We start from the raw sequence: 27,139 nt of genomic DNA, 5'->3' as shown, positions 1-27,139 counted from the left end.
ATATAAAACACACACACATATATGAATCGTTGCTACTTGTTTTTTGTTGTGATACAAACCTGGATGACTTTTGAATGTTGTCACACAAGTTGTCACTCTTGTTCCTGCTGGACTGAGCCAGTCTTCCAAAAAAGACACACTGGATCCAGTTCAGTAGGCACATGAGTACACAACCTGAAACAGGAAAAACTTCAACTGTAACACATCCCTGGACAAGCTAAGACACCAACAGCTTTTTATGAAATATGCAGTTCAAAAAAGAGAATTGAAGCACACAGTACTGTCGTAATATTTGCTCTGCACAAAACCAAACACATGCAAACACAGAAAATAGTAGATGAAAAGACAACGGTACCAAATCTATTGTATTTTCTTCCTCTTTTTCTTGAGACACAAAGCACAACTAAAATAATGATGATCTTGTCGCAATTAACTCATAAATCTGGGCCTGTATAATTTAACATGCAGCTCTAATTTTGCTGTATGAATGGAAATAGGTGGGTGGGTACACAGATGAATTGGGACTTCTGCCGTGCAGTGAAAATGCATTTAATTATTTTTATTTTTTTGCTGCTGTATGTCGCTAGCATCCACTTGATAGATTAGCAAAAATAAATTATTTGTAGTTACAAAAATATTACTTGTTCCCCTAATGCTTACAATTAAATGAATTACGATAATTACATTTTACAACCAATTCTGATATATAGAAATAGATGAAACATTTTTGCAAGAGAAACCAAAAACATGATCAATGGTATTTTCATGTGGTTACCTGAGCCCGGCCAGCCACCATTACGTCACTCGTCGTGGCAGAAAAGAGGCAGCTGCGGCCTTTGTCATCGTTCCTGGTTGCGGAGTAAACGTGTCATCGGTGAGGTGGGTAACAATACTTGCAAAGCGTTTGCCTTCACGCAGGCTGGTTAAACTTCAGGATGGAGCAGAAGTATGAGGGGGAACCCAAATATGGAGGTGATGATAGCCGTAGAGGTCCAGTATTCACAAAATTCACTTATTTGCAGATTATTTGGTGGAAAATGACTTTTGTGGCATCTCGATGCCAATGAACTATGGTGAAGTGAGTTGAAGAGCTTCACTTTGAGAAAAGCAGTGCTCGGGGGCAATTTGGTGACAATTAGCAACAGTATACAGTAGATGTATTGAGCATGCTTACCAGCGCCGTCAAGCCTTTCTGGTTGGTTTTTCGCAGCCCACTGCTCGTCCAGCTGCTCCGTGCGACGGTGAGTCGGGAGGAGAGCACGTGGGGAAAAGAAAGGGAGGAGCAGTAAGGGGAGGGGCAAACGGGGTGGGAGGGAAGGAGAGAGGATGACGGGACAGGTGTTGAACGGACTCACCCACACGTGTACAAAAGAAAAAGAAAAAACTCTTTGGATACAGCCCGGACTGGTTGTCAGCCAACCGCGGGTCTCGTGGAGACAAACAAGCATTCAAAGTCACATTCACCTCAGAAATGTGAGGCAGATGTGCTAAGGAGACCATGTTCGGTTTACATCATTTAAGAAATTAAAAAAGGGCCAAATGTGGTCAACATTTAATGTATGTAGTGTAATGTAGTGTATTTTTTATTTTGTATTTTTGGTTGAAATTTAGAATTACGGTAAGTTAATTTCCAAAAAGTTAAATTTTGTTTTATATGTATTTTGTAACTGCTCAAATTCGCACATTGCTATCATTTTTTTCATATAGTATTTAGTAGAAAGAACATTTAGTATCAAGTACACTAAATAATCAGGGATTTGTCTTAAATTCACTCAAAAGTTTGTAACATGCCAACATAAATGATGTGATTTTTGGAGTTTGAGTTATTCGCCATTCCTTTGCCTGATATTTGCACATGTCTCGTTTCTCGGGAGATCATTCCTTTTGTTTTGGACTATGCAGCAGCTTCCGAGTGTGAAACCAGATCCGGTCTGGAGTGACGGGCAGCGCATGGCGTGGATTCCTGGGCTAATGGGTCAGCTGACCCCTTGAGGCCCGTCATGAATGCAGCTACGGGTGGTAGACTTCCAAGGTGAAATGATTCTTGCATATTGGTAGTTGGCTTCAAAGCCTTGATGATTGATGTATTACTGCAGTTGAAAGGTTTTTTTTGAGTAGTATTACGAATAGATCTGATGACCACGTTTTTAGCCATTCATTTTTAATTTTAACAGCTGTAATGTATTTTAAAATAACTTTCTAAATTTATCATACAGGGTCTTTGACCGGCTTTGCTTTTTACGCCAAACCCAGCAAAGGCAGGATATTGTTCACGACTGTAAGTGCTTTTCACACAGCAACGGAGCATTAAAGCTGTCACATTTATCCATCGCTGCCTTTTACACAGAATTGCGCAAAGGCGGGCTCTTGTCACGACTTTGTGTACAGTGTCAAAACCCCGAGTGGAGTTTGTCCCTTGCCTTTCCGCTTGTCCCTCGCACGCACGTATGTCCCTGTTCCGTGTCATCGCTAAGTTACACAGAAATGCAACATAGCAATTAAGATTTCAAATGCCAGCTTTTGAAGGCAGGATGAAACGAACAGAAGTACCCATGGAGGAGGAGGAGTGAAGTGAATTGCTTGACATTCTTCACATTTTCAGCTTGGACGGCGGCAGAGTGGAAAGGCAGCAGGATTCGGGCCCTTCCCGCGAGGATTTTGCAGGCCGGGCCGTAGAGGGCACTGTTGCATTTATTGAAAAAAAAAATGCACTCTAGTACTGTATGACCAAGTGGCTCAATATGAACAGTATTTGTCAGCATGACAATTGCAGTCATCCACAATTTACCGCCTCATTACATAATAATAATCCAGTGGAACCACCAGTTAGGGAAGAAGATGAATCATTTACTTGGCCAACCACAGATTATCCGGTTATTCCGAGCTGCCTTATCTAAAAGAAAGTAAAGCTGTGACACACTGCAGTGTGGGAAAAACAGGTTCACCTTGATGCAGTATGAAACACTGGCAGCATAGTGCTGAATAACAAATGACGAATCGCGATCAATGGAGGCTGCGAAGAGAGAGTTGTCCTTGAGCTGCAGCGTTAACTTGTCCAACAGCGCTTCATCTGTCGCTTGAGCGAGACTAACAAAAAGACAAAAACAGACATTTAATCAATTGCCCTGGATTCTCTCACATATTCACCGCCAAACACATCTGATTGCGCATGGTCTCACTTGCTCTCCTGGTCCAACATGTTGAAGAGGCCTCGACAGATGAGATGAATACACTTGCTGTTGTCACTGTACTCAAAGGCTTGCCAACTGATGCCCTCGGCCTCATAATCTTCCTGGAAAATTGTTGTCATAATCACACACTTAAGTATCAAAACAGACCACACAAAGAACGATACATATTGCGCAAATATTTTCCCTACTTGCTGAATTGTGAAGATTTGCCGGTTTATGTAACATTGGAGCTTCTCGTTGCTGTAGTTGATGCACAGCTGCTCAAAACTGTTTGTGTGTAGGTTTTCCAGGCCAAACAGATCCAGCACCCCGATGGACAAACACTGAAAAAACAAACACAAGGCACCATTCAGAAACATCGCATCGTAATGCAACAGAACATACTGGAACATAACATCAGATACTGAAGCAGAAGATATGATCATGTAATTTACACGTAAACATTGCAACGTACCATACAGTAACAAACTGTAGAAGTGTCGATTTAATAAATCAACAACTATTTTAAAAATCAAGTCATAGTTTCAATAAAAATGGTCCAAATGCTCAGATTCAAGCGTCTCGACAGTCATTATTCTCCGATTTCTGTAGTCCTGCATTTTTGTGTAAAGAAAAAAAAAATTGACTTACAGAAATGGACTCCTCCATCTCCCGCTTGTTGAGCATAGCATGGTTGATGTGAAGGACGATCCAGTCAAACAGAGAGGCATACAAATACTTTGCCATGGAGTCCCGTGTCGCCAGGGCCTTGGGAGAAAAAAAATCAACTCTAGTTACAAACTAATGCACAATACCGATGACCAACAAGTCAACGTGTACCTCCGGTAGAGTGTAGTGTGAAAACACCCTGTCATTGCCATTCAAAATTCTCCTCTCGGTTAAAGTCTTTACCAGCATCTGCTTTTTAACCTGAAAAGAAAAAAAATCTTTCGTCAACAGAGATTTTGTGTGCAGATTAATTCCAAACGCAGCATTGTTGGAAAACATAACACTGATCATTGCCGTGGTTTTCAACATACCTTGAGGAGGTCTGACAAGGTGGACAAAATGCCAGCCGGCCCCACCTCCAAAGCTTCGTTATACTCTGACAGAGTGAAGGTCAAGTTGCCCAAAAGCAAGATGGCCGAGAGTGTGGCGAATATGCTGCACACAGACACAAACATTGTTTTGAAATGAATCTACATGTTTGTCATATTTGCAAACACTGCTGACATTGTGTAGCTGCTCGTCAATTTGCGTCTTTATTCAGCGTCGAAACTGTGGCTGCACGGGACATTTTTCATTGACTCGGGGTCGACGTGCTCGGACTTGTCACTGACACCATTACAGATGTCAGAAACAGGATGGGGGTGAAATTAGTCACTCCATACAGCTTTTTGTATGGAGCAATGGCTGTTTCAAAGTGCCATATAAATAGAGTTGAATCTCATGTTCCATGCCATTAATCCACCCTCCCCACCCCAGAAACTGTAACCTGATAAGAAAAACAGCACTTTATATTGTCTGCCTATATGAGTTGAGCCACCATTTGTGTTTGAATATCCATTACTTAAACGATTATAACACTGAGACACCGACGCGATTACCCTGCCCGCCAGCACTGTTTTGCGTTGTGTGCTGTCATGAAGCTAGCAAACTTTCATCAGTAGATTTCAACTGAGAGTACACATACACATTTCCTAACTCAAATATTTTCTCGTAAGTCATTCATTCATTCATTTTCCGAACCGCTTAATCCTCACTAGGGTCGCGGAGGGTGCTGGAGCCTATCCCAGCCGTCTTCGGGCAGTGGGCAGGGGGACACCCTGAACCGGTTGCCAGCCAATCGCAGGGCACACAGAGACGAACAACCATGCGCACTCACACTCACACCTGGGGGCAATTTTAGCGTGTTCAATCAGCCTGCCATGCATGTTTTTTTTTTGGAACATGGGAGGAAACCAGAGTACCCGGAGAAAACCCACGCAGGCCCGAGGAGAACATGCAAACTCCACACAGGGAGGCCAGAGCTGGAATCGAACCCGGTACCTCTGCACTGTGAAGTCGACGTGCTAACCACTGGACTACCGGGCCGCCCTGCTTGTAAGTCAAAGTAAAAAAATTAAAAATAAAATAAATAATAACAATAAAATAACAAACAAACAAACAAAAACAAAACCCTCTGCTCATGGTCTGCCACAGAGCACGATGGGGATTGGGATCTTTACCGAGACAATGACGTCCGTGCATGGAGGTTTTCCAAAGATATAAAATACAAAATTCCAAAATCTAAAAAGAAGGGTATTTTCACTGCCGTCATCAAAAGCGTACACACTGTTTCTTAGTGGAGGGCAGGAACCCGACCATCTCCATGGCTTGATGCAGCCTCTTGTACTCCTGCATGAGGTTCTCGCTATCATCCAAGCGGAGGTCTTCCTGAGGAACAAGTAGATCAGATACAATGACAATTTAATCAAATATGGACGCATGTATCATTGTGGAGTGAATGCACATCAGAATCTACTTGGGTGTACCTGCTTGAGGTAGAGATAATCTTGAGGAGCCAACAGACGAAACTCCTCCCGCTCATCTTGAGACGCTCCTGCCAGCAGGTAATAGAACACGTGGAAGTTCCTTCATGGAAAGCCAACAGTCAACAATGCTTTTGTGCCGGTGCAAAGATTTTATGATGATGGCACTTGAAAGCTGTTTTCACGTTTACCTCTCCCTTTTATCTCTGTGAACCAGCCGGCACTTTTCAAGTAAGTACTTCTTGATAACTACCCTAAAAAAGAGACAAGAGCGTGAACACATTGCAAGGATATCACCGCCGGGTCGTAACCTCTTACCCTCGGATGACGCCACTCTCCAGGTAGTTGAGCTGGACAAACTTCCCGAAGCGACTGGAGTTGTTGTTTACAACAGTCTTTGCATTGCCAAAAGCCTGTTGGAGACACAGGGAAACTGACTTTTGGGTACAAAGCAGACCGTTTAGATTCATTCTGGTGAAAATTTACATTTCAAAAAAGTCCCAAAAGCCACTCTTACTGGTGCACATGAAATTTGGTAAGTCGATCCTGAATAGACCTACACAAGAGTCTTAACAGCACTAACATGAATCTGCTCTGCAGTCTGAACAAATATCATCACCAGGGACCCTTCAAAAACAAATTTCTCCTGCATATTTTGTCAGACTGCTACCAAGTTCTAGCTACTGTATGTATATTACACAGATGAATGACACTAAATTAAACTTTTTTTTTTTTTGTCATCGTGTGTCGGCAGATACTTGTAGTAAAGATTAATGATTCACTATAAAATACAAGACTCGAGTAAGCCAACTCCACATGGTCAGATTTTACTTCGACCTGTACAGTAAAGTCAGGTTTTATGATACAGTCGCAACATTGGATTATTTCACCTTAGATTATTTCCTACGGGGCGAAAAATGGTTTTGGGGAAAAAAAGAACAATTTGGAAATCACCCCACATCATGGAAGCGATTGTGTTCCACGTTAGGCGTTCCACGGTTTTACTTTGTTGACAAGCTTTGCATAAATTTACCCTCCCACCTCACCATGGAAGAACACACATAGGCCACTTCCCCGCAGGGAAGTCAAACTGAATCAGAGACCCGAGTCGGCGAAGGAAGACATGGGTTGTTCCTCATTCCAGTGGCAGTGCAGCTGAGGGTCGTGTCTTAACAGGCCAACGCATATGGCGCTCTGTTACACCTGAATGGTGTGCTCACAATACACACTGGCAGTTACTGTACACAGAATCTCTGGAATGTTCCACTTTGACACTTTCTTCATGCAGGAATAAAGATAGAGCATGATGAATAGTGTGCCTCTGTGTACGTGTGTGTCTGCGCGCGCAAATCTGGCCGGGCCTGTTCCGACACGTTTCACCTTCCCTCTCTGGTGTTACCTTAAGACAACGCCCTGCACATTCCCACCATGGAGCTCCGCACTCCGACACACAAAATGCACAGCTCATGTGAGTCATCCGGACAAAGGGGAATCCTCGCAGTGCGAGTGTGTGTGCGTGTGGGTGTGGAGGGGTGCACCAAAACAATTCCATGAGATCGTAAACAACCTCCCTTCTCACACAAAGCTTGAATTCCAGTGATAGCGTTCTATTATACTTGCGTTTCGTTCCCAATTGTGACCTAATTATGAATGGTTTGGCTGAAGGCCACACCATTGCAATCTCGGTCTTCCAAAGCACATTAAAACAGGAATCCAAACCAGAATCCTCATAACGGGACATCAGATTGCAGCATTTGATGAAGCCCCACTACATTTTGGTGCCATGATCCGGTGTTGTTGGGCACATTTCCTTGTAGCGGTTCAAGGTCTGGAATTGCCCAAACTGGCTGCTTCAAGCCAAAATGGCCGACATCCTGTTCAATTTCAGGTATGTGTCCTTGAAACTTTTTAATGCGTCCGACCAAGTAGGACGTTCACATGATCTCCTGCCCACAATGAAAAGTTTGCCAAGTGTTACCATTCAGCCTAGTTTCATATCCGCAAGCACTCAAAACAATGTTGCACTGGTGTGACAACTGAAACTGAAAGCTGATATGATTTCTGACTTGTACCCCGAATCAAAAGGTTTGCACGCAAAGACACACCACTTAGTACTTAAATTGACCTGAGAGAGGCAGCAATGTGACATAGCCTGACTGGATATCAAAGGAAGCAGGAGCTAGGCTACATGTTTAAAAGGTGAAATTATATTTGCCCTGACACCAGTTTCACCAAATGACAATTTGTTGGACGTCTGTCATAACAGGCCTAAAGAAATGGTTCTTTCGTTCTACGTTACATTCCCAGGCAATAAAAACATGTTTAAAATCCCCTTCAAATTTCTACAATTTAAGGAATAGGAAGGGAGATTCTCTTATGTCTAAACACCACTTTGGAGTTTCTGAGCTTTGTGATCACTCAGCACCTTTTCTGACAGTCATATGCAGGAAATACAAACATAAAGTGTTTCCTGTACATGTTGTCTCTGCTAGCTTTCTGTTTTGGAGCAGAAGTGATTATGAATGTGTCCTAAAAATAAAAATAAAAAGAGGATGTGAAAAAGAGGGTCTTTACAAATGTGTAAAAATCAGTACTTGCGACTGGTTGCTGGGAAACAAAACTAAGGAATTTCAAATATTGCTGCATCTATGCTACCTATGTTAATACAGAGTAGCGGAATCCTCAAATAGCTGACATATACTCATTGTTGTATCAGTATTACTGCACATTGGGTCACTTTACAATTTTGGTCTTTTTTTTTATTCTCAAAGGTTCATGTAGGATTTGCTTTTTTCCCCTAATATGTTGTACTTTCCAGTATTTTGCAGTTACATTTTTCCATTTTCTAAAATGTCTTAATTCTTATCAAACAGTTTGCTTAACATTACATTGTAGTTTTGGGTATTATTTTTTTCTAAAAATGTGTCCAACAGTATTTTTCATCTATTTTTGTCAAATTAGGCATTCTACCTTCTCAAATGTTCCTTTTTTTTTACTTGTGCATCTAACATCTACTGTCATTTTTTTTCCCCATGTGTAATGTCATCTAATAATTTTGTATCATTGTACAATTTCAGCATTATTATAGTGGCACTTGTTTGATTGTGCATGTCTAGCTAATGTTGTATCATATCCTCCCATGGAGTTTCGTTTCGCGATATTGTAGTAATAATAAACACTATCATCATTTTGCTCATTATGATCAGGACTTGAACTTTCCATAGCATGATATCTCCACCCATGGACTGCAGGTTTCCTATTCGTAGTTTCAACAAAACTGTAACAATGAAAAAACAATTTTTTTTAAAAGAAGATCACGTGCCCTACCTGCAGCACAGGGCTGGCCCCAAGGATGGCACGCTCCATGCCACTGCAATACGTCTGCTGGCTGAGTGCCGTCAGGCAGTGGACCAGATAGCTGCTACTCTCAGTCTTGCCCGAGCCACTCTCACCGGACATCACCATGCACTGGTCCACCTTGCAGTTTAGCATGGCCCGGTAAGCCAGGTCGGCCATGGCAAATATGTGCGGGCTGAGCTTGCCGAGCGGCTGGTTCTCATATAACTTGACATACTTTGGGTTGTAATACGCTGGCAGGAACTTGTTGGGGTTAAGCGCGACCAAGATGTTGCTAGCATAGGTGTAAATTTTGTGCTTGAAGAAACGCCGGCGTAAAGCCTCCACAATGGCATCCTCAGTCACTGTGGGGAGGCTGCAAAGGTCGTCGTATTCCTCTGCAGGCATCTTAAAGGCCTCCTCCAGATTGAAATAGTACCCGAAGCGCTGCGGGTGCCACTATTGGGCCTCTGGGGGCCACAATAGGACCCTCTCCAGGGGGAACTCATCGAAATGCAGCCGGCATTCCTCATCATTCCGGGTCCTCACCTCCAGCAGGCTATACTGGCGGCCGGCATCTAGTCCCAGAGTGACCACGGCGTTGGAGACCACCGCTGCGGCCGTGTCTCCAGCACCCACCCGCAGTGTGCAGTGAGTGGCCGCATCCTGGGACAGTCTCTGGTAGATCTGCACAACACGGGCCTCTCCATCGGAAGTACTCATACTGACACAAGGAAGAAGCCAGGTGGAATACAATAAGATAATATTTGGAAGCAGCAACATAACCACTCACAATTTATGATCAAAATGATTTAGCGAAACCTCCTGTGACAAGAGCAAATTAATTAATGCGTTTCTTTGTTACTGTTGCACCAGTGAGAAAAACTGAAAGCAACTACTTCCCGCAAAGATGCTAAGGAGGGTAGCAACAATCAATACAAATTTTAAACCGTAATAGTGACACGTCAACAGGGTTTCTGGTAAATCACTTCACACGACTGAGGTTTTACCTGGACTACTTATTTTGTGACCTTGAACAGGAGGAGTGAGAAAACGTAAAAATGTATATTTTAAATTTATTAATATGTTTAAATGGTCAAAATCAGTGAAACGCATACAAAAAGAAGGGATTTTAAAAATAAATTTTTTCTCAATTGTCTGAAATCTAAATCTCAACATATTTACACAGACTGTTAATGCTTTCAATATTAAGAAAAGCTGTTATGTTGTATTTATCGTGACTTGAAGTACTGTGACTCGAATTGTGTTAAATGTTTCGTATAAAAACCTGAAATGGCTTTCTGGTGCCAAACGCTACTTTTCGAAATGAATCTTTGCCAACATCAACAATTCCCTTCCACCGAACACACCCCACTGATCAACTCACCGACACCAGCTCAGGTAACATTTTCCAATGATAAAATTGAGCTTACCTTTAAGAAAACACACTCATTTCATCTTGAGAAAGCACTTCTTCTGTTGAGGAGTCTTTTGTTAAACTGCTTGTAAAAAAATAAATAATAAAGCCCAATGACACGACGTCAGGTGGGGAAAAATGCAACGATCTTCACCTGCGTTTACCAGTGGAGGAAGGCGGAAATAAATCATTCAAATCCACTTTTAAATGACGAAGACCCACCTTGGGAGCAGTTCGATGGAGCCAACGTTCCCCTTTTAAAAGAAATGGGAAGTAAATCGAAGAAGTTTTAAGGATTCGTGTGACGTCCTCCTCTGGTGCTTGTCGTCAGGGGAGCGATGAAAAGTTACTTCCTTGCAGTTTAGTTTCAGCCAGACACCCGACGACTCTTCGAGCTTACAGCTCACAGTTTTGCCTCAGTTCAATTTAAATACTGTATGTAACATTTTAGTAAGAAAACAAAACAAAAAAACGTTAGAGCAAGAGGTTTAATCGTTTAATAGTTTAAGCTTTAAGCTTGAGCGAGTTTAATACAAACTGGAATGTGCCCGCAAATGTAACTTGTCATTACAGGTGTTTGCGGGCTCTAGCGCCCTCCAACGGCGGGTAAATGTTAATACAGGCTTGTCCCCCCCCCCCCCCCCCCCCCACACACACAAAATGAAGGATTCTCTCTCTCTCTCTCTATATATATATAGATATATAGATATATATCTATATATATATAAAACACACACACATATATGAATCGTTGCTACTTGTTTTTTGTTGTGATACAAACCTGGATGACTTTTGAATGTTGTCACACAAGTTGTCACTCTTGTTCCTGCTGGACTGAGCCAGTCTTCCAAAAAAGACACACTGGATCCAGTTCAGTAGGCACATGAGTACACAACCTGAAACAGGAAAAACTTCAACTGTAACACATCCCTGGACAAGCTAAGACACCAACAGCTTTTTATGAAATATGCAGTTCAAAAAAGAGAATTGAAGCACACAGTACTGTCGTAATATTTGCTCTGCACAAAACCAAACACATGCAAACACAGAAAATAGTAGATGAAAAGACAACGGTACCAAATCTATTGTATTTTCTTCCTCTTTTTCTTGAGACACAAAGCACAACTAAAATAATGATGATCTTGTCGCAATTAACTCATAAATCTGGGCCTGTATAATTTAACATGCAGCTCTAATTTTGCTGTATGAATGGAAATAGGTGGGTGGGTACACAGATGAATTGGGACTTCTGCCGTGCAGTGAAAATGCATTTAATTATTTTTATTTTTTTGCTGCTGTATGTCGCTAGCATCCACTTGATAGATTAGCAAAAATAAATTATTTGTAGTTACAAAAATATTACTTGTTCCCCTAATGCTTACAATTAAATGAATTACGATAATTACATTTTACAACCAATTCTGATATATAGAAATAGATGAAACATTTTTGCAAGAGAAACCAAAAACATGATCAATGGTATTTTCATGTGGTTACCTGAGCCCGGCCAGCCACCATTACGTCACTCGTCGTGGCAGAAAAGAGGCAGCTGCGGCCTTTGTCATCGTTCCTGGTTGCGGAGTAAACGTGTCATCGGTGAGGTGGGTAACAATACTTGCAAAGCGTTTGCCTTCACGCAGGCTGGTTAAACTTCAGGATGGAGCAGAAGTATGAGGGGGAACCCAAATATGGAGGTGATGATAGCCGTAGAGGTCCAGTATTCACAAAATTCACTTATTTGCAGATTATTTGGTGGAAAATGACTTTTGTGGCATCTCGATGCCAATGAACTATGGTGAAGTGAGTTGAAGAGCTTCACTTTGAGAAAAGCAGTGCTCGGGGGCAATTTGGTGACAATTAGCAACAGTATACAGTAGATGTATTGAGCATGCTTACCAGCGCCGTCAAGCCTTTCTGGTTGGTTTTTCGCAGCCCACTGCTCGTCCAGCTGCTCCGTGCGACGGTGAGTCGGGAGGAGAGCACGTGGGGAAAAGAAAGGGAGGAGCAGTAAGGGGAGGGGCAAACGGGGTGGGAGGGAAGGAGAGAGGATGACGGGACAGGTGTTGAACGGACTCACCCACACGTGTACAAAAGAAAAAGAAAAAACTCTTTGGATACAGCCCGGACTGGTTGTCAGCCAACCGCGGGTCTCGTGGAGACAAACAAGCATTCAAAGTCACATTCACCTCAGAAATGTGAGGCAGATGTGCTAAGGAGACCATGTTCGGTTTACATCATTTAAGAAATTAAAAAAGGGCCAAATGTGGTCAACATTTAATGTATGTAGTGTAATGTAGTGTATTTTTTATTTTGTATTTTTGGTTGAAATTTAGAATTACGGTAAGTTAATTTCCAAAAAGTTAAATTTTGTTTTATATGTATTTTGTAACTGCTCAAATTCGCACATTGCTATCATTTTTTTCATATAGTATTTAGTAGAAAGAACATTTAGTATCAAGTACACTAAATAATCAGGGATTTGTCTTAAATTCACTCAAAAGTTTGTAACATGCCAACATAAATGATGTGATTTTTGGAGTTTGAGTTATTCGCCATTCCTTTGCCTGATATTTGCACATGTCTCGTTTCTCGGGAGATCATTCCTTTTGTTTTGGACTATGCAGCAGCTTCCGAGTGTGAAACCAGATCCGGTCTGGAGTGACGGGCAGCGCATGGCGTGGATTCCTGGGCTAATGGGTCAGCTGACCCCTTGAGGCCCGTCATGAATGCAGCTACGGGTGGTAGACTTCCAAGGTGAAATGATTCTTGCATATTGGTAGTTGGCTTCAAAGCCTTGATGATTGATGTATTACTGCAGTTGAAAGGTTTTTTTTGAGTAGTATTACGAATAGATCTGATGACCACGTTTTTAGCCATTCATTTTTAATTTTAACAGCTGTAATGTATTTTAAAATAACTTTCTAAATTTATCATACAGGGTCTTTGACCGGCTTTGCTTTTTACGCCAAACCCAGCAAAGGCAGGATATTGTTCACGACTGTAAGTGCTTTTCACACAGCAACGGAGCATTAAAGCTGTCACATTTATCCATCGCTGCCTTTTACACAGAATTGCGCAAAGGCGGGCTCTTGTCACGACTTTGTGTACAGTGTCAAAACCCCGAGTGGAGTTTGTCCCTTGCCTTTCCGCTTGTCCCTCGCACGCACGTATGTCCCTGTTCCGTGTCATCGCTAAGTTACACAGAAATGCAACATAGCAATTAAGATTTCAAATGCCAGCTTTTGAAGGCAGGATGAAACGAACAGAAGTACCCATGGAGGAGGAGGAGTGAAGTGAATTGCTTGACATTCTTCACATTTTCAGCTTGGACGGCGGCAGAGTGGAAAGGCAGCAGGATTCGGGCCCTTCCCGCGAGGATTTTGCAGGCCGGGCCGTAGAGGGCACTGTTGCATTTATTGAAAAAAAAAATGCACTCTAGTACTGTATGACCAAGTGGCTCAATATGAACAGTATTTGTCAGCATGACAATTGCAGTCATCCACAATTTACCGCCTCATTACATAATAATAATCCAGTGGAACCACCAGTTAGGGAAGAAGATGAATCATTTACTTGGCCAACCACAGATTATCCGGTTATTCCGAGCTGCCTTATCTAAAAGAAAGTAAAGCTGTGACACACTGCAGTGTGGGAAAAACAGGTTCACCTTGATGCAGTATGAAACACTGGCAGCATAGTGCTGAATAACAAATGACGAATCGCGATCAATGGAGGCTGCGAAGAGAGAGTTGTCCTTGAGCTGCAGCGTTAACTTGTCCAACAGCGCTTCATCTGTCGCTTGAGCGAGACTAACAAAAAGACAAAAACAGACATTTAATCAATTGCCCTGGATTCTCTCACATATTCACCGCCAAACACATCTGATTGCGCATGGTCTCACTTGCTCTCCTGGTCCAACATGTTGAAGAGGCCTCGACAGATGAGATGAATACACTTGCTGTTGTCACTGTACTCAAAGGCTTGCCAACTGATGCCCTCGGCCTCATAATCTTCCTGGAAAATTGTTGTCATAATCACACACTTAAGTATCAAAACAGACCACACAAAGAACGATACATATTGCGCAAATATTTTCCCTACTTGCTGAATTGTGAAGATTTGCCGGTTTATGTAACATTGGAGCTTCTCGTTGCTGTAGTTGATGCACAGCTGCTCAAAACTGTTTGTGTGTAGGTTTTCCAGGCCAAACAGATCCAGCACCCCGATGGACAAACACTGAAAAAACAAACACAAGGCACCATTCAGAAACATCGCATCGTAATGCAACAGAACATACTGGAACATAACATCAGATACTGAAGCAGAAGATATGATCATGTAATTTACACGTAAACATTGCAACGTACCATACAGTAACAAACTGTAGAAGTGTCGATTTAATAAATCAACAACTATTTTAAAAATCAAGTCATAGTTTCAATAAAAATGGTCCAAATGCTCAGATTCAAGCGTCTCGACAGTCATTATTCTCCGATTTCTGTAGTCCTGCATTTTTGTGTAAAGAAAAAAAAAATTGACTTACAGAAATGGACTCCTCCATCTCCCGCTTGTTGAGCATAGCATGGTTGATGTGAAGGACGATCCAGTCAAACAGAGAGGCATACAAATACTTTGCCATGGAGTCCCGTGTCGCCAGGGCCTTGGGAGAAAAAAAATCAACTCTAGTTACAAACTAATGCACAATACCGATGACCAACAAGTCAACGTGTACCTCCGGTAGAGTGTAGTGTGAAAACACCCTGTCATTGCCATTCAAAATTCTCCTCTCGGTTAAAGTCTTTACCAGCATCTGCTTTTTAACCTGAAAAGAAAAAAAATCTTTCGTCAACAGAGATTTTGTGTGCAGATTAATTCCAAACGCAGCATTGTTGGAAAACATAACACTGATCATTGCCGTGGTTTTCAACATACCTTGAGGAGGTCTGACAAGGTGGACAAAATGCCAGCCGGCCCCACCTCCAAAGCTTCGTTATACTCTGACAGAGTGAAGGTCAAGTTGCCCAAAAGCAAGATGGCCGAGAGTGTGGCGAATATGCTGCACACAGACACAAACATTGTTTTGAAATGAATCTACATGTTTGTCATATTTGCAAACACTGCTGACATTGTGTAGCTGCTCGTCAATTTGCGTCTTTATTCAGCGTCGAAACTGTGGCTGCACGGGACATTTTTCATTGACTCGGGGTCGACGTGCTCGGACTTGTCACTGACACCATTACAGATGTCAGAAACAGGATGGGGGTGAAATTAGTCACTCCATACAGCTTTTTGTATGGAGCAATGGCTGTTTCAAAGTGCCATATAAATAGAGTTGAATCTCATGTTCCATGCCATTAATCCACCCTCCCCACCCCAGAAACTGTAACCTGATAAGAAAAACAGCACTTTATATTGTCTGCCTATATGAGTTGAGCCACCATTTGTGTTTGAATATCCATTACTTAAACGATTATAACACTGAGACACCGACGCGATTACCCTGCCCGCCAGCACTGTTTTGCGTTGTGTGCTGTCATGAAGCTAGCAAACTTTCATCAGTAGATTTCAACTGAGAGTACACATACACATTTCCTAACTCAAATATTTTCTCGTAAGTCATTCATTCATTCATTTTCCGAACCGCTTAATCCTCACTAGGGTCGCGGAGGGTGCTGGAGCCTATCCCAGCCGTCTTCGGGCAGTGGGCAGGGGGACACCCTGAACCGGTTGCCAGCCAATCGCAGGGCACACAGAGACGAACAACCATGCGCACTCACACTCACACCTGGGGGCAATTTTAGCGTGTTCAATCAGCCTGCCATGCATGTTTTTTTTTTGGAACATGGGAGGAAACCAGAGTACCCGGAGAAAACCCACGCAGGCCCGAGGAGAACATGCAAACTCCACACAGGGAGGCCAGAGCTGGAATCGAACCCGGTACCTCTGCACTGTGAAGTCGACGTGCTAACCACTGGACTACCGGGCCGCCCTGCTTGTAAGTCAAAGTAAAAAAATTAAAAACAAAATAAATAATAACAATAAAATAACAAACAAACAAACAAAAACAAAACCCTCTGCTCATGGTCTGCCACAGAGCACGATGGGGATTGGGATCTTTACCGAGACAATGACGTCCGTGCATGGAGGTTTTCCAAAGATATAAAATACAAAATTCCAAAATCTAAAAAGAAGGGTATTTTCACTGCCGTCATCAAAAGCGTACACACTGTTTCTTAGTGGAGGGCAGGAACCCGACCATCTCCATGGCTTGATGCAGCCTCTTGTACTCCTGCATGAGGTTCTCGCTATCATCCAAGCGGAGGTCTTCCTGAGGAACAAGTAGATCAGATACAATGACAATTTAATCAAATATGGACGCATGTATCATTGTGGAGTGAATGCACATCAGAATCTACTTGGGTGTACCTGCTTGAGGTAGAGATAATCTTGAGGAGCCAACAGACGAAACTCCTCCCGCTCATCTTGAGACGCTCCTGCCAGCAGGTAATAGAACACGTGGAAGTTCCTTCATGGAAAGCCAACAGTCAACAATGCTTTTGTGCCGGTGCAAAGATTTTATGATGATGGCACTTGAAAGCTGTTTTCACGTTTACCTCTCCCTTTTATCTCTGTGAACCAGCCGGCACTTTTCAAGTAAGTACTTCTTGATAACTACCCTAAAAAAGAGACAAGAGCGTGAACACATTGCAAGGATATCACCGCCGGGTCGTAACCTCTTACCCTCGGATGACGCCACTCTCCAGGTAGTTGAGCTGGACAAACTTCCCGAAGCGACTGGAGTTGTTGTTTACAACAGTCTTTGCATTGCCAAAAGCCTGTTGGAGACACAGGGAAACTGACTTTTGGGTACAAAGCAGACCGTTTAGATTCATTCTGGTGAAAATTTACATTTCAAAAAAGTCCCAAAAGCCACTCTTACTGGTGCACATGAAATTTGGTAAGTCGATCCTGAATAGACCTACACAAGAGTCTTAACAGCACTAACATGAATCTGCTCTGCAGTCTGAACAAATATCATCACCAGGGACCCTTCAAAAACAAATTTCTCCTGCATATTTTGTCAGACTGCTACCAAGTTCTAGCTACTGTATGTATATTACACAGATGAATGACACTAAATTAAACTTTTTTTTTTTTTGTCATCGTGTGTCGGCAGATACTTGTAGTAAAGATTAATGATTCACTATAAAATACAAGACTCGAGTAAGCCAACTCCACATGGTCAGATTTTACTTCGACCTGTACAGTAAAGTCAGGTTTTATGATACAGTCGCAACATTGGATTATTTCACCTTAGATTATTTCCTACGGGGCGAAAAATGGTTTTGGGGAAAAAAAGAACAATTTGGAAATCACCCCACATCATGGAAGCGATTGTGTTCCACGTTAGGCGTTCCACGGTTTTACTTTGTTGACAAGCTTTGCATAAATTTACCCTCCCACCTCACCATGGAAGAACACACATAGGCCACTTCCCCGCAGGGAAGTCAAACTGAATCAGAGACCCGAGTCGGCGAAGGAAGACATGGGTTGTTCCTCATTCCAGTGGCAGTGCAGCTGAGGGTCGTGTCTTAACAGGCCAACGCATATGGCGCTCTGTTACACCTGAATGGTGTGCTCACAATACACACTGGCAGTTACTGTACACAGAATCTCTGGAATGTTCCACTTTGACACTTTCTTCATGCAGGAATAAAGATAGAGCATGATGAATAGTGTGCCTCTGTGTACGTGTGTGTCTGCGCGCGCAAATCTGGCCGGGCCTGTTCCGACACGTTTCACCTTCCCTCTCTGGTGTTACCTTAAGACAACGCCCTGCACATTCCCACCATGGAGCTCCGCACTCCGACACACAAAATGCACAGCTCATGTGAGTCATCCGGACAAAGGGGAATCCTCGCAGTGCGAGTGTGTGTGCGTGTGGGTGTGGAGGGGTGCACCAAAACAATTCCATGAGATCGTAAACAACCTCCCTTCTCACACAAAGCTTGAATTCCAGTGATAGCGTTCTATTATACTTGCGTTTCGTTCCCAATTGTGACCTAATTATGAATGGTTTGGCTGAAGGCCACACCATTGCAATCTCGGTCTTCCAAAGCACATTAAAACAGGAATCCAAACCAGAATCCTCATAACGGGACATCAGATTGCAGCATTTGATGAAGCCCCACTACATTTTGGTGCCATGATCCGGTGTTGTTGGGCACATTTCCTTGTAGCGGTTCAAGGTCTGGAATTGCCCAAACTGGCTGCTTCAAGCCAAAATGGCCGACATCCTGTTCAATTTCAGGTATGTGTCCTTGAAACTTTTTAATGCGTCCGACCAAGTAGGACGTTCACATGATCTCCTGCCCACAATGAAAAGTTTGCCAAGTGTTACCATTCAGCCTAGTTTCATATCCGCAAGCACTCAAAACAATGTTGCACTGGTGTGACAACTGAAACTGAAAGCTGATATGATTTCTGACTTGTACCCCGAATCAAAAGGTTTGCACGCAAAGACACACACACCACTTAGTACTTAAATTGACCTGAGAGAGGCAGCAATGTGACATAGCCTGACTGGATATCAAAGGAAGCAGGAGCTAGGCTACATGTTTAAAAGGTGAAATTATATTTGCCCTGACACCAGTTTCACCAAATGACAATTTGTTGGACGTCTGTCATAACAGGCCTAAAGAAATGGTTCTTTCGTTCTACGTTACATTCCCAGGCAATAAAAACATGTTTAAAATCCCCTTCAAATTTCTACAATTTAAGGAATAGGAAGGGAGATTCTCTTATGTCTAAACACCACTTTGGAGTTTCTGAGCTTTGTGATCACTCAGCACCTTTTCTGACAGTCATATGCAGGAAATACAAACATAAAGTGTTTCCTGTACATGTTGTCTCTGCTAGCTTTCTGTTTTGGAGCAGAAGTGATTATGAATGTGTCCTAAAAATAAAAATAAAAAGAGGATGTGAAAAAGAGGGTCTTTACAAATGTGTAAAAATCAGTACTTGCGACTGGTTGCTGGGAAACAAAACTAAGGAATTTCAAATATTGCTGCATCTATGCTACCTATGTTAATACAGAGTAGCGGAATCCTCAAATAGCTGACATATACTCATTGTTGTATCAGTATTACTGCACATTGGGTCACTTTACAATTTTGGTCTTTTTTTTTTATTCTCAAAGGTTCATGTAGGATTTGCTTTTTTCCCCTAATATGTTGTACTTTCCAGTATTTTGCAGTTACATTTTTCCATTTTCTAAAATGTCTTAATTCTTATCAAACAGTTTGCTTAACATTACATTGTAGTTTTGGGTATTATTTTTTTCTAAAAATGTGTCCAACAGTATTTTTCATCTATTTTTGTCAAATTAGGCATTCTACCTTCTCAAATGTTCCTTTTTTTTTACTTGTGCATCTAACATCTACTGTCATTTTTTTTCCCCATGTGTAATGTCATCTAATAATTTTGTATCATTGTACAATTTCAGCATTATTATAGTGGCACTTGTTTGATTGTGCATGTCTAGCTAATGTTGTATCATATCCTCCCATGGAGTTTCGTTTCGCGATATTGTAGTAATAATAAACACTATCATCATTTTGCTCATTATGATCAGGACTTGAACTTTCCATAGCATGATATCTCCACCCATGGACTGCAGGTTTCCTATTCGTAGTTTCAACAAAACTGTAACAATGAAAAAACAATTTTTTTTAAAAGAAGATCACGTGCCCTACCTGCAGCACAGGGCTGGCCCCAAGGATGGCACGCTCCATGCCACTGCAATACGTCTGCTGGCTGAGTGCCGTCAGGCAGTGGACCAGATAGCTGCTACTCTCAGTCTTGCCCGAGCCACTCTCACCGGACATCACCATGCACTGGTCCACCTTGCAGTTTAGCATGGCCCGGTAAGCCAGGTCGGCCATGGCAAATATGTGCGGGCTGAGCTTGCCGAGCGGCTGGTTCTCATATAACTTGACATACTTTGGGTTGTAATACGCTGGCAGGAACTTGTTGGGGTTAAGCGCGACCAAGATGTTGCTAGCATAGGTGTAAATTTTGTGCTTGAAGAAACGCCGGCGTAAAGCCTCCACAATGGCATCCTCAGTCACTGTGGGGAGGCTGCAAAGGTCGTCGTATTCCTCTGCAGGCATCTTAAAGGCCTCCTCCAGATTGAAATAGTACCCGAAGCGCTGCGGGTGCCACTTTTGGGCCTCTGGGGGCCACAATAGGACCCTCTCCAGGGGGAACTCATCGAAATGCAGCCGGCATTCCTCATCATTCCGGGTCCTCACCTCCAGCAGGCTATACTGGCGGCCGGCATCTAGTCCCAGAGTGACCACGGCGTTGGAGACCACCGCTGCGGCCGTGTCTCCAGCACCCACCCGCAGTGTGCAGTGAGTGGCCGCATCCTGGGACAGTCTCTGGTAGATCTGCACAACACGGGCCTCTCCATCGGAAGTACTCATACTGACACAAGGAAGAAGCCAGGTGGAATACAATAAGATAATATTTGGAAGCAGCAACATAACCACTCACAATTTATGATCAAAATGATTTAGCGAAACCTCCTGTGACAAGAGCAAATTAATTAATGCGTTTCTTTGTTACTGTTGCACCAGTGAGAAAAACTGAAAGCAACTACTTCCCGCAAAGATGCTAAGGAGGGTAGCAACAATCAATACAAATTTTAAACCGTAATAGTGACACGTCAACAGGGTTTCTGGTAAATCACTTCACACGACTGAGGTTTTACCTGGACTACTTATTTTGTGACCTTGAACAGGAGGAGTGAGAAAACGTAAAAATGTATATTTTAAATTTATTAATATGTTTAAATGGTCAAAATCAGTGAAACGCATACAAAAAGAAGGGATTTTAAAAATAAATTTTTTCTCAATTGTCTGAAATCTAAATCTCAACATATTTACACAGACTGTTAATGCTTTCAATATTAAGAAAAGCTGTTATGTTGTATTTATCGTGACTTGAAGTACTGTGACTCGAATTGTGTTAAATGTTTCGTATAAAAACCTGAAATGGCTTTCTGGTGCCAAACGCTACTTTTCGAAATGAATCTTTGCCAACATCAACAATTCCCTTCCACCGAACACACCCCACTGATCAACTCACCGACACCAGCTCAGGTAACATTTTCCAATGATAAAATTGAGCTTACCTTTAAGAAAACACACTCATTTCATCTTGAGAAAGCACTTCTTCTGTTGAGGAGTCTTTTGTTAAACTGCTTGTAAAAAAATAAATAATAAAGCCCAATGACACGACGTCAGGTGGGGAAAAATGCAACGATCTTCACCTGCGTTTACCAGTGGAGGAAGGCGGAAATAAATCATTCAAATCCACTTTTAAATGACGAAGACCCACCTTGGGAGCAGTTCGATGGAGCCAACGTTCCCCTTTTAAAAGAAATGGGAAGTAAATCGAAGAAGTTTTAAGGATTCGTGTGACGTCCTCCTCTGGTGCTTGTCGTCAGGGGAGCGATGAAAAGTTACTTCCTTGCAGTTTAGTTTCAGCCAGACACCCGACGACTCTTCGAGCTTACAGCTCACAGTTTTGCCTCAGTTCAATTTAAATACTGTATGTAACATTTTAGTAAGAAAACAAAACAAAAAAACGTTAGAGCAAGAGGTTTAATCGTTTAATAGTTTAAGCTTTAAGCTTGAGCGAGTTTAATACAAACTGGAATGTGCCCGCAAATGTAACTTGTCATTACAGGTGTTTGCGGGCTCTAGCGCCCTCCAACGGCGGGTAAATGTTAATACAGGCTTGTCCCCCCCCCCCCCCCCACACACACAAAATGAAGGATTCTCTCTCTCTCTCTCTATATATATATAGATATATAGATATATATCTATATATATATAAAACACACACACATATATGAATCGTTGCTACTTGTTTTTTGTTGTGATACAAACCTGGATGACTTTTGAATGTTGTCACACAAGTTGTCACTCTTGTTCCTGCTGGACTGAGCCAGTCTTCCAAAAAAGACACACTGGATCCAGTTCAGTAGGCACATGAGTACACAACCTGAAACAGGAAAAACTTCAACTGTAACACATCCCTGGACAAGCTAAGACACCAACAGCTTTTTATGAAATATGCAGTTCAAAAAAGAGAATTGAAGCACACAGTACTGTCGTAATATTTGCTCTGCACAAAACCAAACACATGCAAACACAGAAAATAGTAGATGAAAAGACAACGGTACCAAATCTATTGTATTTTCTTCCTCTTTTTCTTGAGACACAAAGCACAACTAAAATAATGATGATCTTGTCGCAATTAACTCATAAATCTGGGCCTGTATAATTTAACATGCAGCTCTAATTTTGCTGTATGAATGGAAATAGGTGGGTGGGTACACAGATGAATTGGGACTTCTGCCGTGCAGTGAAAATGCATTTAATTATTTTTATTTTTTTGCTGCTGTATGTCGCTAGCATCCACTTGATAGATTAGCAAAAATAAATTATTTGTAGTTACAAAAATATTACTTGTTCCCCTAATGCTTACAATTAAATGAATTACGATAATTACATTTTACAACCAATTCTGATATATAGAAATAGATGAAACATTTTTGCAAGAGAAACCAAAAACATGATCAATGGTATTTTCATGTGGTTACCTGAGCCCGGCCAGCCACCATTACGTCACTCGTCGTGGCAGAAAAGAGGCAGCTGCGGCCTTTGTCATCGTTCCTGGTTGCGGAGTAAACGTGTCATCGGTGAGGTGGGTAACAATACTTGCAAAGCGTTTGCCTTCACGCAGGCTGGTTAAACTTCAGGATGGAGCAGAAGTATGAGGGGGAACCCAAATATGGAGGTGATGATAGCCGTAGAGGTCCAGTATTCACAAAATTCACTTATTTGCAGATTATTTGGTGGAAAATGACTTTTGTGGCATCTCGATGCCAATGAACTATGGTGAAGTGAGTTGAAGAGCTTCACTTTGAGAAAAGCAGTGCTCGGGGGCAATTTGGTGACAATTAGCAACAGTATACAGTAGATGTATTGAGCATGCTTACCAGCGCCGTCAAGCCTTTCTGGTTGGTTTTTCGCAGCCCACTGCTCGTCCAGCTGCTCCGTGCGACGGTGAGTCGGGAGGAGAGCACGTGGGGAAAAGAAAGGGAGGAGCAGTAAGGGGAGGGGCAAACGGGGTGGGAGGGAAGGAGAGAGGATGACGGGACAGGTGTTGAACGGACTCACCCACACGTGTACAAAAGAAAAAGAAAAAACTCTTTGGATACAGCCCGGACTGGTTGTCAGCCAACCGCGGGTCTCGTGGAGACAAACAAGCATTCAAAGTCACATTCACCTCAGAAATGTGAGGCAGATGTGCTAAGGAGACCATGTTCGGTTTACATCATTTAAGAAATTAAAAAAGGGCCAAATGTGGTCAACATTTAATGTATGTAGTGTAATGTAGTGTATTTTTTATTTTGTATTTTTGGTTGAAATTTAGAATTACGGTAAGTTAATTTCCAAAAAGTTAAATTTTGTTTTATATGTATTTTGTAACTGCTCAAATTCGCACATTGCTATCATTTTTTTCATATAGTATTTAGTAGAAAGAACATTTAGTATCAAGTACACTAAATAATCAGGGATTTGTCTTAAATTCACTCAAAAGTTTGTAACATGCCAACATAAATGATGTGATTTTTGGAGTTTGAGTTATTCGCCATTCCTTTGCCTGATATTTGCACATGTCTCGTTTCTCGGGAGATCATTCCTTTTGTTTTGGACTATGCAGCAGCTTCCGAGTGTGAAACCAGATCCGGTCTGGAGTGACGGGCAGCGCATGGCGTGGATTCCTGGGCTAATGGGTCAGCTGACCCCTTGAGGCCCGTCATGAATGCAGCTACGGGTGGTAGACTTCCAAGGTGAAATGATTCTTGCATATTGGTAGTTGGCTTCAAAGCCTTGATGATTGATGTATTACTGCAGTTGAAAGGTTTTTTTTGAGTAGTATTACGAATAGATCTGATGACCACGTTTTTAGCCATTCATTTTTAATTTTAACAGCTGTAATGTATTTTAAAATAACTTTCTAAATTTATCATACAGGGTCTTTGACCGGCTTTGCTTTTTACGCCAAACCCAGCAAAGGCAGGATATTGTTCACGACTGTAAGTGCTTTTCACACAGCAACGGAGCATTAAAGCTGTCACATTTATCCATCGCTGCCTTTTACACAGAATTGCGCAAAGGCGGGCTCTTGTCACGACTTTGTGTACAGTGTCAAAACCCCGAGTGGAGTTTGTCCCTTGCCTTTCCGCTTGTCCCTCGCACGCACGTATGTCCCTGTTCCGTGTCATCGCTAAGTTACACAGAAATGCAACATAGCAATTAAGATTTCAAATGCCAGCTTTTGAAGGCAGGATGAAACGAACAGAAGTACCCATGGAGGAGGAGGAGTGAAGTGAATTGCTTGACATTCTTCACATTTTCAGCTTGGACGGCGGCAGAGTGGAAAGGCAGCAGGATTCGGGCCCTTCCCGCGAGGATTTTGCAGGCCGGGCCGTAGAGGGCACTGTTGCATTTATTGAAAAAAAAAATGCACTCTAGTACTGTATGACCAAGTGGCTCAATATGAACAGTATTTGTCAGCATGACAATTGCAGTCATCCACAATTTACCGCCTCCTTACCCTCAAGCAGGGATGTCCAACTTTGGTCCTCGACGCCCCCGATCCTGCACTTAAAGAAAAAAAAAATCAAGCTGTGACTTGATGTCCATGTTGTTTACTGGGCAACTCAGCAAAGCATTTTCTATTGTGCCATGTGGGGTGGTTTCATCAGCGTTGTAGCCGTGGGACATTCGCTAGCTCATGGGTCACCAACTCAGGTTCTCGAGGGCTTCTGCAGAGCTCGCCGATGAGCCGATCGTTTGAGTCAGGTACATTGGAGGAGGGGAACATCTTAAACATGTACGACAGGGGCCTTGAGGACCTGAGTTGGAGACCCCTGCCCTAAAGACGCCACGGTGTCATTAGTGGCTATCCGGTTGCATGCACAACGGTGAAAAAGACATCAGTGAACCCCACAGTGGCCAACGGGAGCCAGGGACACATTCCGAGCCGTCGCATCTGTTGTCTTGCTTCCCTCTGTGACCACCCGAAACCTTTGATGCTTGCGGAGCTGAGGTCTCAGGTGTCGTTTTTTTATCAATCATTCTGAATTGCACATCTTCACGAGCATTCGAGTTTAGACGCTCCTCTGGGTTTTTATGAATGCGGCAACTATGCGGTCCAGCCTCGACGGAAAGCTTTTTCTTCTACTAACCGCATTTTTCCTTTTTACACATCAACCAGCCAAACCAGATTCCATCACTTTCGCAAAGTCGCTCAGTGTCATAGCAGTAACGAAAGATAAAAAAAATAGTGCTTTTATTTTATTTATTTTTTATCCAAACGCCCGATTATTCAATAGAATTTCAAGTAGGATATTTGAATACCAAAATATTGGATAGCTGCAGCTCTTGTAGCGCCTATGTATCATACGGAACGCTCCGGGACCGTATCAGAGTGTGAAAGCAACACCGGCCGCTTCCAGATTGCCTTCACGTCAGCGCCAACAATAATTCAGGGACGTCGCAGCACTCGCAGACACGCCGACACAAAATAAAAGGCCGGCACTTAGGAAAATAAGCGGTCTCATCTGCTCCGAGCCAAGACGGGACGCGGTGTCAGGCCAGTTCTGTATTTTAAAAAGGAGACTTCTTCTTCAGGACGCTGGGCTCTTCCTCCCAAGCGGTTCAGCCAAGGTCCCCCGGCGGTTGGCCAGCTCCCTTTTAGCCGTCGTTTGCAAAAGGACACTAAGGACAACAAAAGGAGGTTCCTCCAAATGAGGTCGTACGTCGTCTTAATTGGTATGCAGGTCCTCCACAGTGAAATTAATTTTCAGTCAATTAATTTGTGCTCTCACCATCGAAATACCTCCCAAGTAACATTTGAACTTCGAGAAGTCAATCACTGAAACCATATCAAATTATGCATGACAGACATGAACGGTTTGATCGTTTTTATTTCCTTCATTTTATTTGATATTTGGTCTATAAAATACAATAAACTGTTTTAATTAGACATTTAACATTTATTAATTGTATAGTTAATTTAATTGATATTCATAAATATCATTAAAAACAAAACAGCAGTTTGTTTTCAAATTCAAAGAATCATATTTGGCGCGCTGGCGGGCCAGTGGCGAGTCCAGCCCCGGCCTTCCTGTGTGGAGTTTGCATGTTCCCCACGTGGCTGCGTGGGTTTTCTCCGGGTATTCCGGTTTCCTCCCACATTCCAAAAACATGCACGGCAGGCTGATCGGACACTCCAAATTGTCCGTATGTGTGAGCGTGGCTGCGGATGGTTCGAAAAACTGCCAACGTCGACATGCAGTGTAAGAGGGACTAAAGACTTGAGAACTGGCTACTTCTCTTTTGCATGCTACTGTCTCATTAACAATATACGGTACTGTGTCTTATCTGGGCCAGCACACATAAAAGAAGTTTCGGGAAGTGGCGTCAGGCTCAGCCCGACCTTCAACTGTCCAGTGTCGCATCCGGCGTTCACATCGAATTACCAGATGCGTTTCTTGGAGTCTTGCAGGCTTCACGAAGGTTATGCAACAATGAGCAACC

General features: G+C 42.6%; 2 protein-coding genes and 4 long non-coding RNA genes across 14 annotated transcripts; 3 read left to right on the top strand and 3 right to left on the bottom strand.

Moving 5' to 3' along the window:
* Nucleotides 1-60: 60 nt before the first annotated feature.
* On the bottom strand, nucleotides 61-11,078 carry LOC147195315 (unconventional myosin-IXb-like). 3 transcript variants are annotated; one of them, XR_015102819.1, is made up of 15 exons: nucleotides 9,029-10,847; nucleotides 6,020-6,114; nucleotides 5,893-5,955; nucleotides 5,705-5,804; nucleotides 5,506-5,606; nucleotides 4,211-4,334; nucleotides 4,011-4,100; nucleotides 3,822-3,938; nucleotides 3,380-3,514; nucleotides 3,180-3,292; nucleotides 2,946-3,087; nucleotides 2,551-2,682; nucleotides 1,175-1,226; nucleotides 776-848; nucleotides 61-174 (listed from the first exon to the last, which is right to left on the bottom strand). XR_015102819.1 is itself a non-coding variant. In XM_086128969.1 (12 exons), exons 1-12 carry the CDS (start codon nucleotides 9,443-9,445, stop codon nucleotides 2,599-2,601), a joined length of 1,581 nt encoding a protein of 526 aa, XP_085985095.1. In that variant the 5' UTR covers nucleotides 9,446-10,847; the 3' UTR covers nucleotides 2,308-2,598. The 3 variants fall into 3 exon arrangements, 2 of the variants coding, with proteins under 2 accessions (XP_085985095.1, XP_085985094.1); XM_086128969.1 differs by lacking the exons at nucleotides 61-174; nucleotides 776-848; nucleotides 1,175-1,226 and having other exon boundaries at nucleotides 2,308-2,682; XM_086128968.1 differs by lacking the exons at nucleotides 61-174; nucleotides 776-848; nucleotides 1,175-1,226 and having other exon boundaries at nucleotides 2,674-3,087; nucleotides 9,029-11,078.
* Nucleotides 172-3,740, top strand: LOC147195316 (uncharacterized). The gene is made up of 3 exons (XR_015102821.1): nucleotides 172-879; nucleotides 1,903-2,032; nucleotides 2,603-3,740. It is a non-coding gene; the product is annotated as an uncharacterized LOC147195316 (long non-coding RNA).
* Nucleotides 11,079-11,236: 158 nt separating the features above from the next.
* Nucleotides 11,237-22,237, bottom strand: LOC147195313 (unconventional myosin-IXb-like). 7 transcript variants are annotated; one of them, XR_015102818.1, is made up of 15 exons: nucleotides 20,210-22,028; nucleotides 17,196-17,290; nucleotides 17,069-17,131; nucleotides 16,881-16,980; nucleotides 16,682-16,782; nucleotides 15,387-15,510; nucleotides 15,187-15,276; nucleotides 14,998-15,114; nucleotides 14,556-14,690; nucleotides 14,356-14,468; nucleotides 14,122-14,263; nucleotides 13,727-13,858; nucleotides 12,351-12,402; nucleotides 11,952-12,024; nucleotides 11,237-11,350 (listed from the first exon to the last, which is right to left on the bottom strand). XR_015102818.1 is itself a non-coding variant. In XM_086128966.1 (13 exons), exons 3-13 carry the CDS (start codon nucleotides 20,939-20,941, stop codon nucleotides 14,020-14,022), a joined length of 1,914 nt encoding a protein of 637 aa, XP_085985092.1. In that variant the 5' UTR covers nucleotide 20,942; nucleotides 21,652-21,717; nucleotides 21,858-22,033; the 3' UTR covers nucleotides 13,850-14,019. The 7 variants fall into 7 exon arrangements, 6 of the variants coding, with proteins under 6 accessions (XP_085985090.1, XP_085985092.1, XP_085985089.1 ...); XM_086128966.1 differs by lacking the exons at nucleotides 11,237-11,350; nucleotides 11,952-12,024; nucleotides 12,351-12,402 and having other exon boundaries at nucleotides 13,850-14,263; nucleotides 20,210-20,942; nucleotides 21,652-21,717; nucleotides 21,858-22,033; XM_086128964.1 differs by lacking the exons at nucleotides 11,237-11,350; nucleotides 11,952-12,024; nucleotides 12,351-12,402 and having other exon boundaries at nucleotides 13,484-13,858.
* Nucleotides 11,348-14,916, top strand: LOC147195314 (uncharacterized). The gene is made up of 3 exons (XR_015102822.1): nucleotides 11,348-12,055; nucleotides 13,079-13,208; nucleotides 13,779-14,916. It is a non-coding gene; the product is annotated as an uncharacterized LOC147195314 (long non-coding RNA).
* Nucleotides 22,238-22,380: 143 nt separating the features above from the next.
* On the bottom strand, nucleotides 22,381-24,265 carry LOC147195312 (uncharacterized). The gene is made up of 3 exons (XR_015102820.1): nucleotides 23,527-24,265; nucleotides 23,128-23,200; nucleotides 22,381-22,526 (listed from the first exon to the last, which is right to left on the bottom strand). It is a non-coding gene; the product is annotated as an uncharacterized LOC147195312 (long non-coding RNA).
* On the top strand, nucleotides 22,524-25,221 carry LOC147195311 (uncharacterized). Its single transcript, XR_015102823.1, has 3 exons — nucleotides 22,524-23,231; nucleotides 24,255-24,384; nucleotides 24,955-25,221. It is a non-coding gene; the product is annotated as an uncharacterized LOC147195311 (long non-coding RNA).
* Nucleotides 25,222-27,139: the final 1,918 nt, after the last annotated feature.

Source organism: Hippocampus guttulatus, chromosome 14 (genome assembly GCF_054856545.1).
Source record: "Hippocampus guttulatus isolate MCC_2025c chromosome 14, RoL_Hgut_1.0, whole genome shotgun sequence".
NCBI classification, from domain to species: Eukaryota; Metazoa; Chordata; class Actinopteri; order Syngnathiformes; family Syngnathidae; genus Hippocampus; species Hippocampus guttulatus.
Note: the sequence above shows the minus strand (reverse complement) of the source record. Positions and strands in the feature narration are given on the sequence as shown.

Bases quoted from the DNA above. Each gene is read 5' to 3' on its own strand.
- LOC147195315 (XM_086128968.1), bottom strand. From the start codon at position 9,445: ATGCCTGCAGAGGAATACGACGACCTTTGCAGCCTCCCCACAGTGACT. The intron at 5,956-6,019 runs GTAAGAGGTTAC...TCTCTTTTTTAG, and splicing joins GAGAGTGGCGTCATCCGAGG to GGTAGTTATCAAGAAGTACT. The intron at 4,335-5,505 runs GTGTGTACGCTT...GTCTGTGTGCAG, and splicing joins CTGCCCTCCACTAAGAAACA to CATATTCGCCACACTCTCGG.
- LOC147195313 (XM_086128962.1), bottom strand. From the start codon at position 21,001: ATGTTGCTGCTTCCAAATATTATCTTATTGTATTCCACCTGGCTTCTT. The intron at 15,277-15,386 runs GTATGTTGAAAA...TTTTCTTTTCAG, and splicing joins CCTTGTCAGACCTCCTCAAG to GTTAAAAAGCAGATGCTGGT. The intron at 14,264-14,355 runs GTGAGACCATGC...TCTTTTTGTTAG, and splicing joins ATGTTGGACCAGGAGAGCAA to TCTCGCTCAAGCGACAGATG.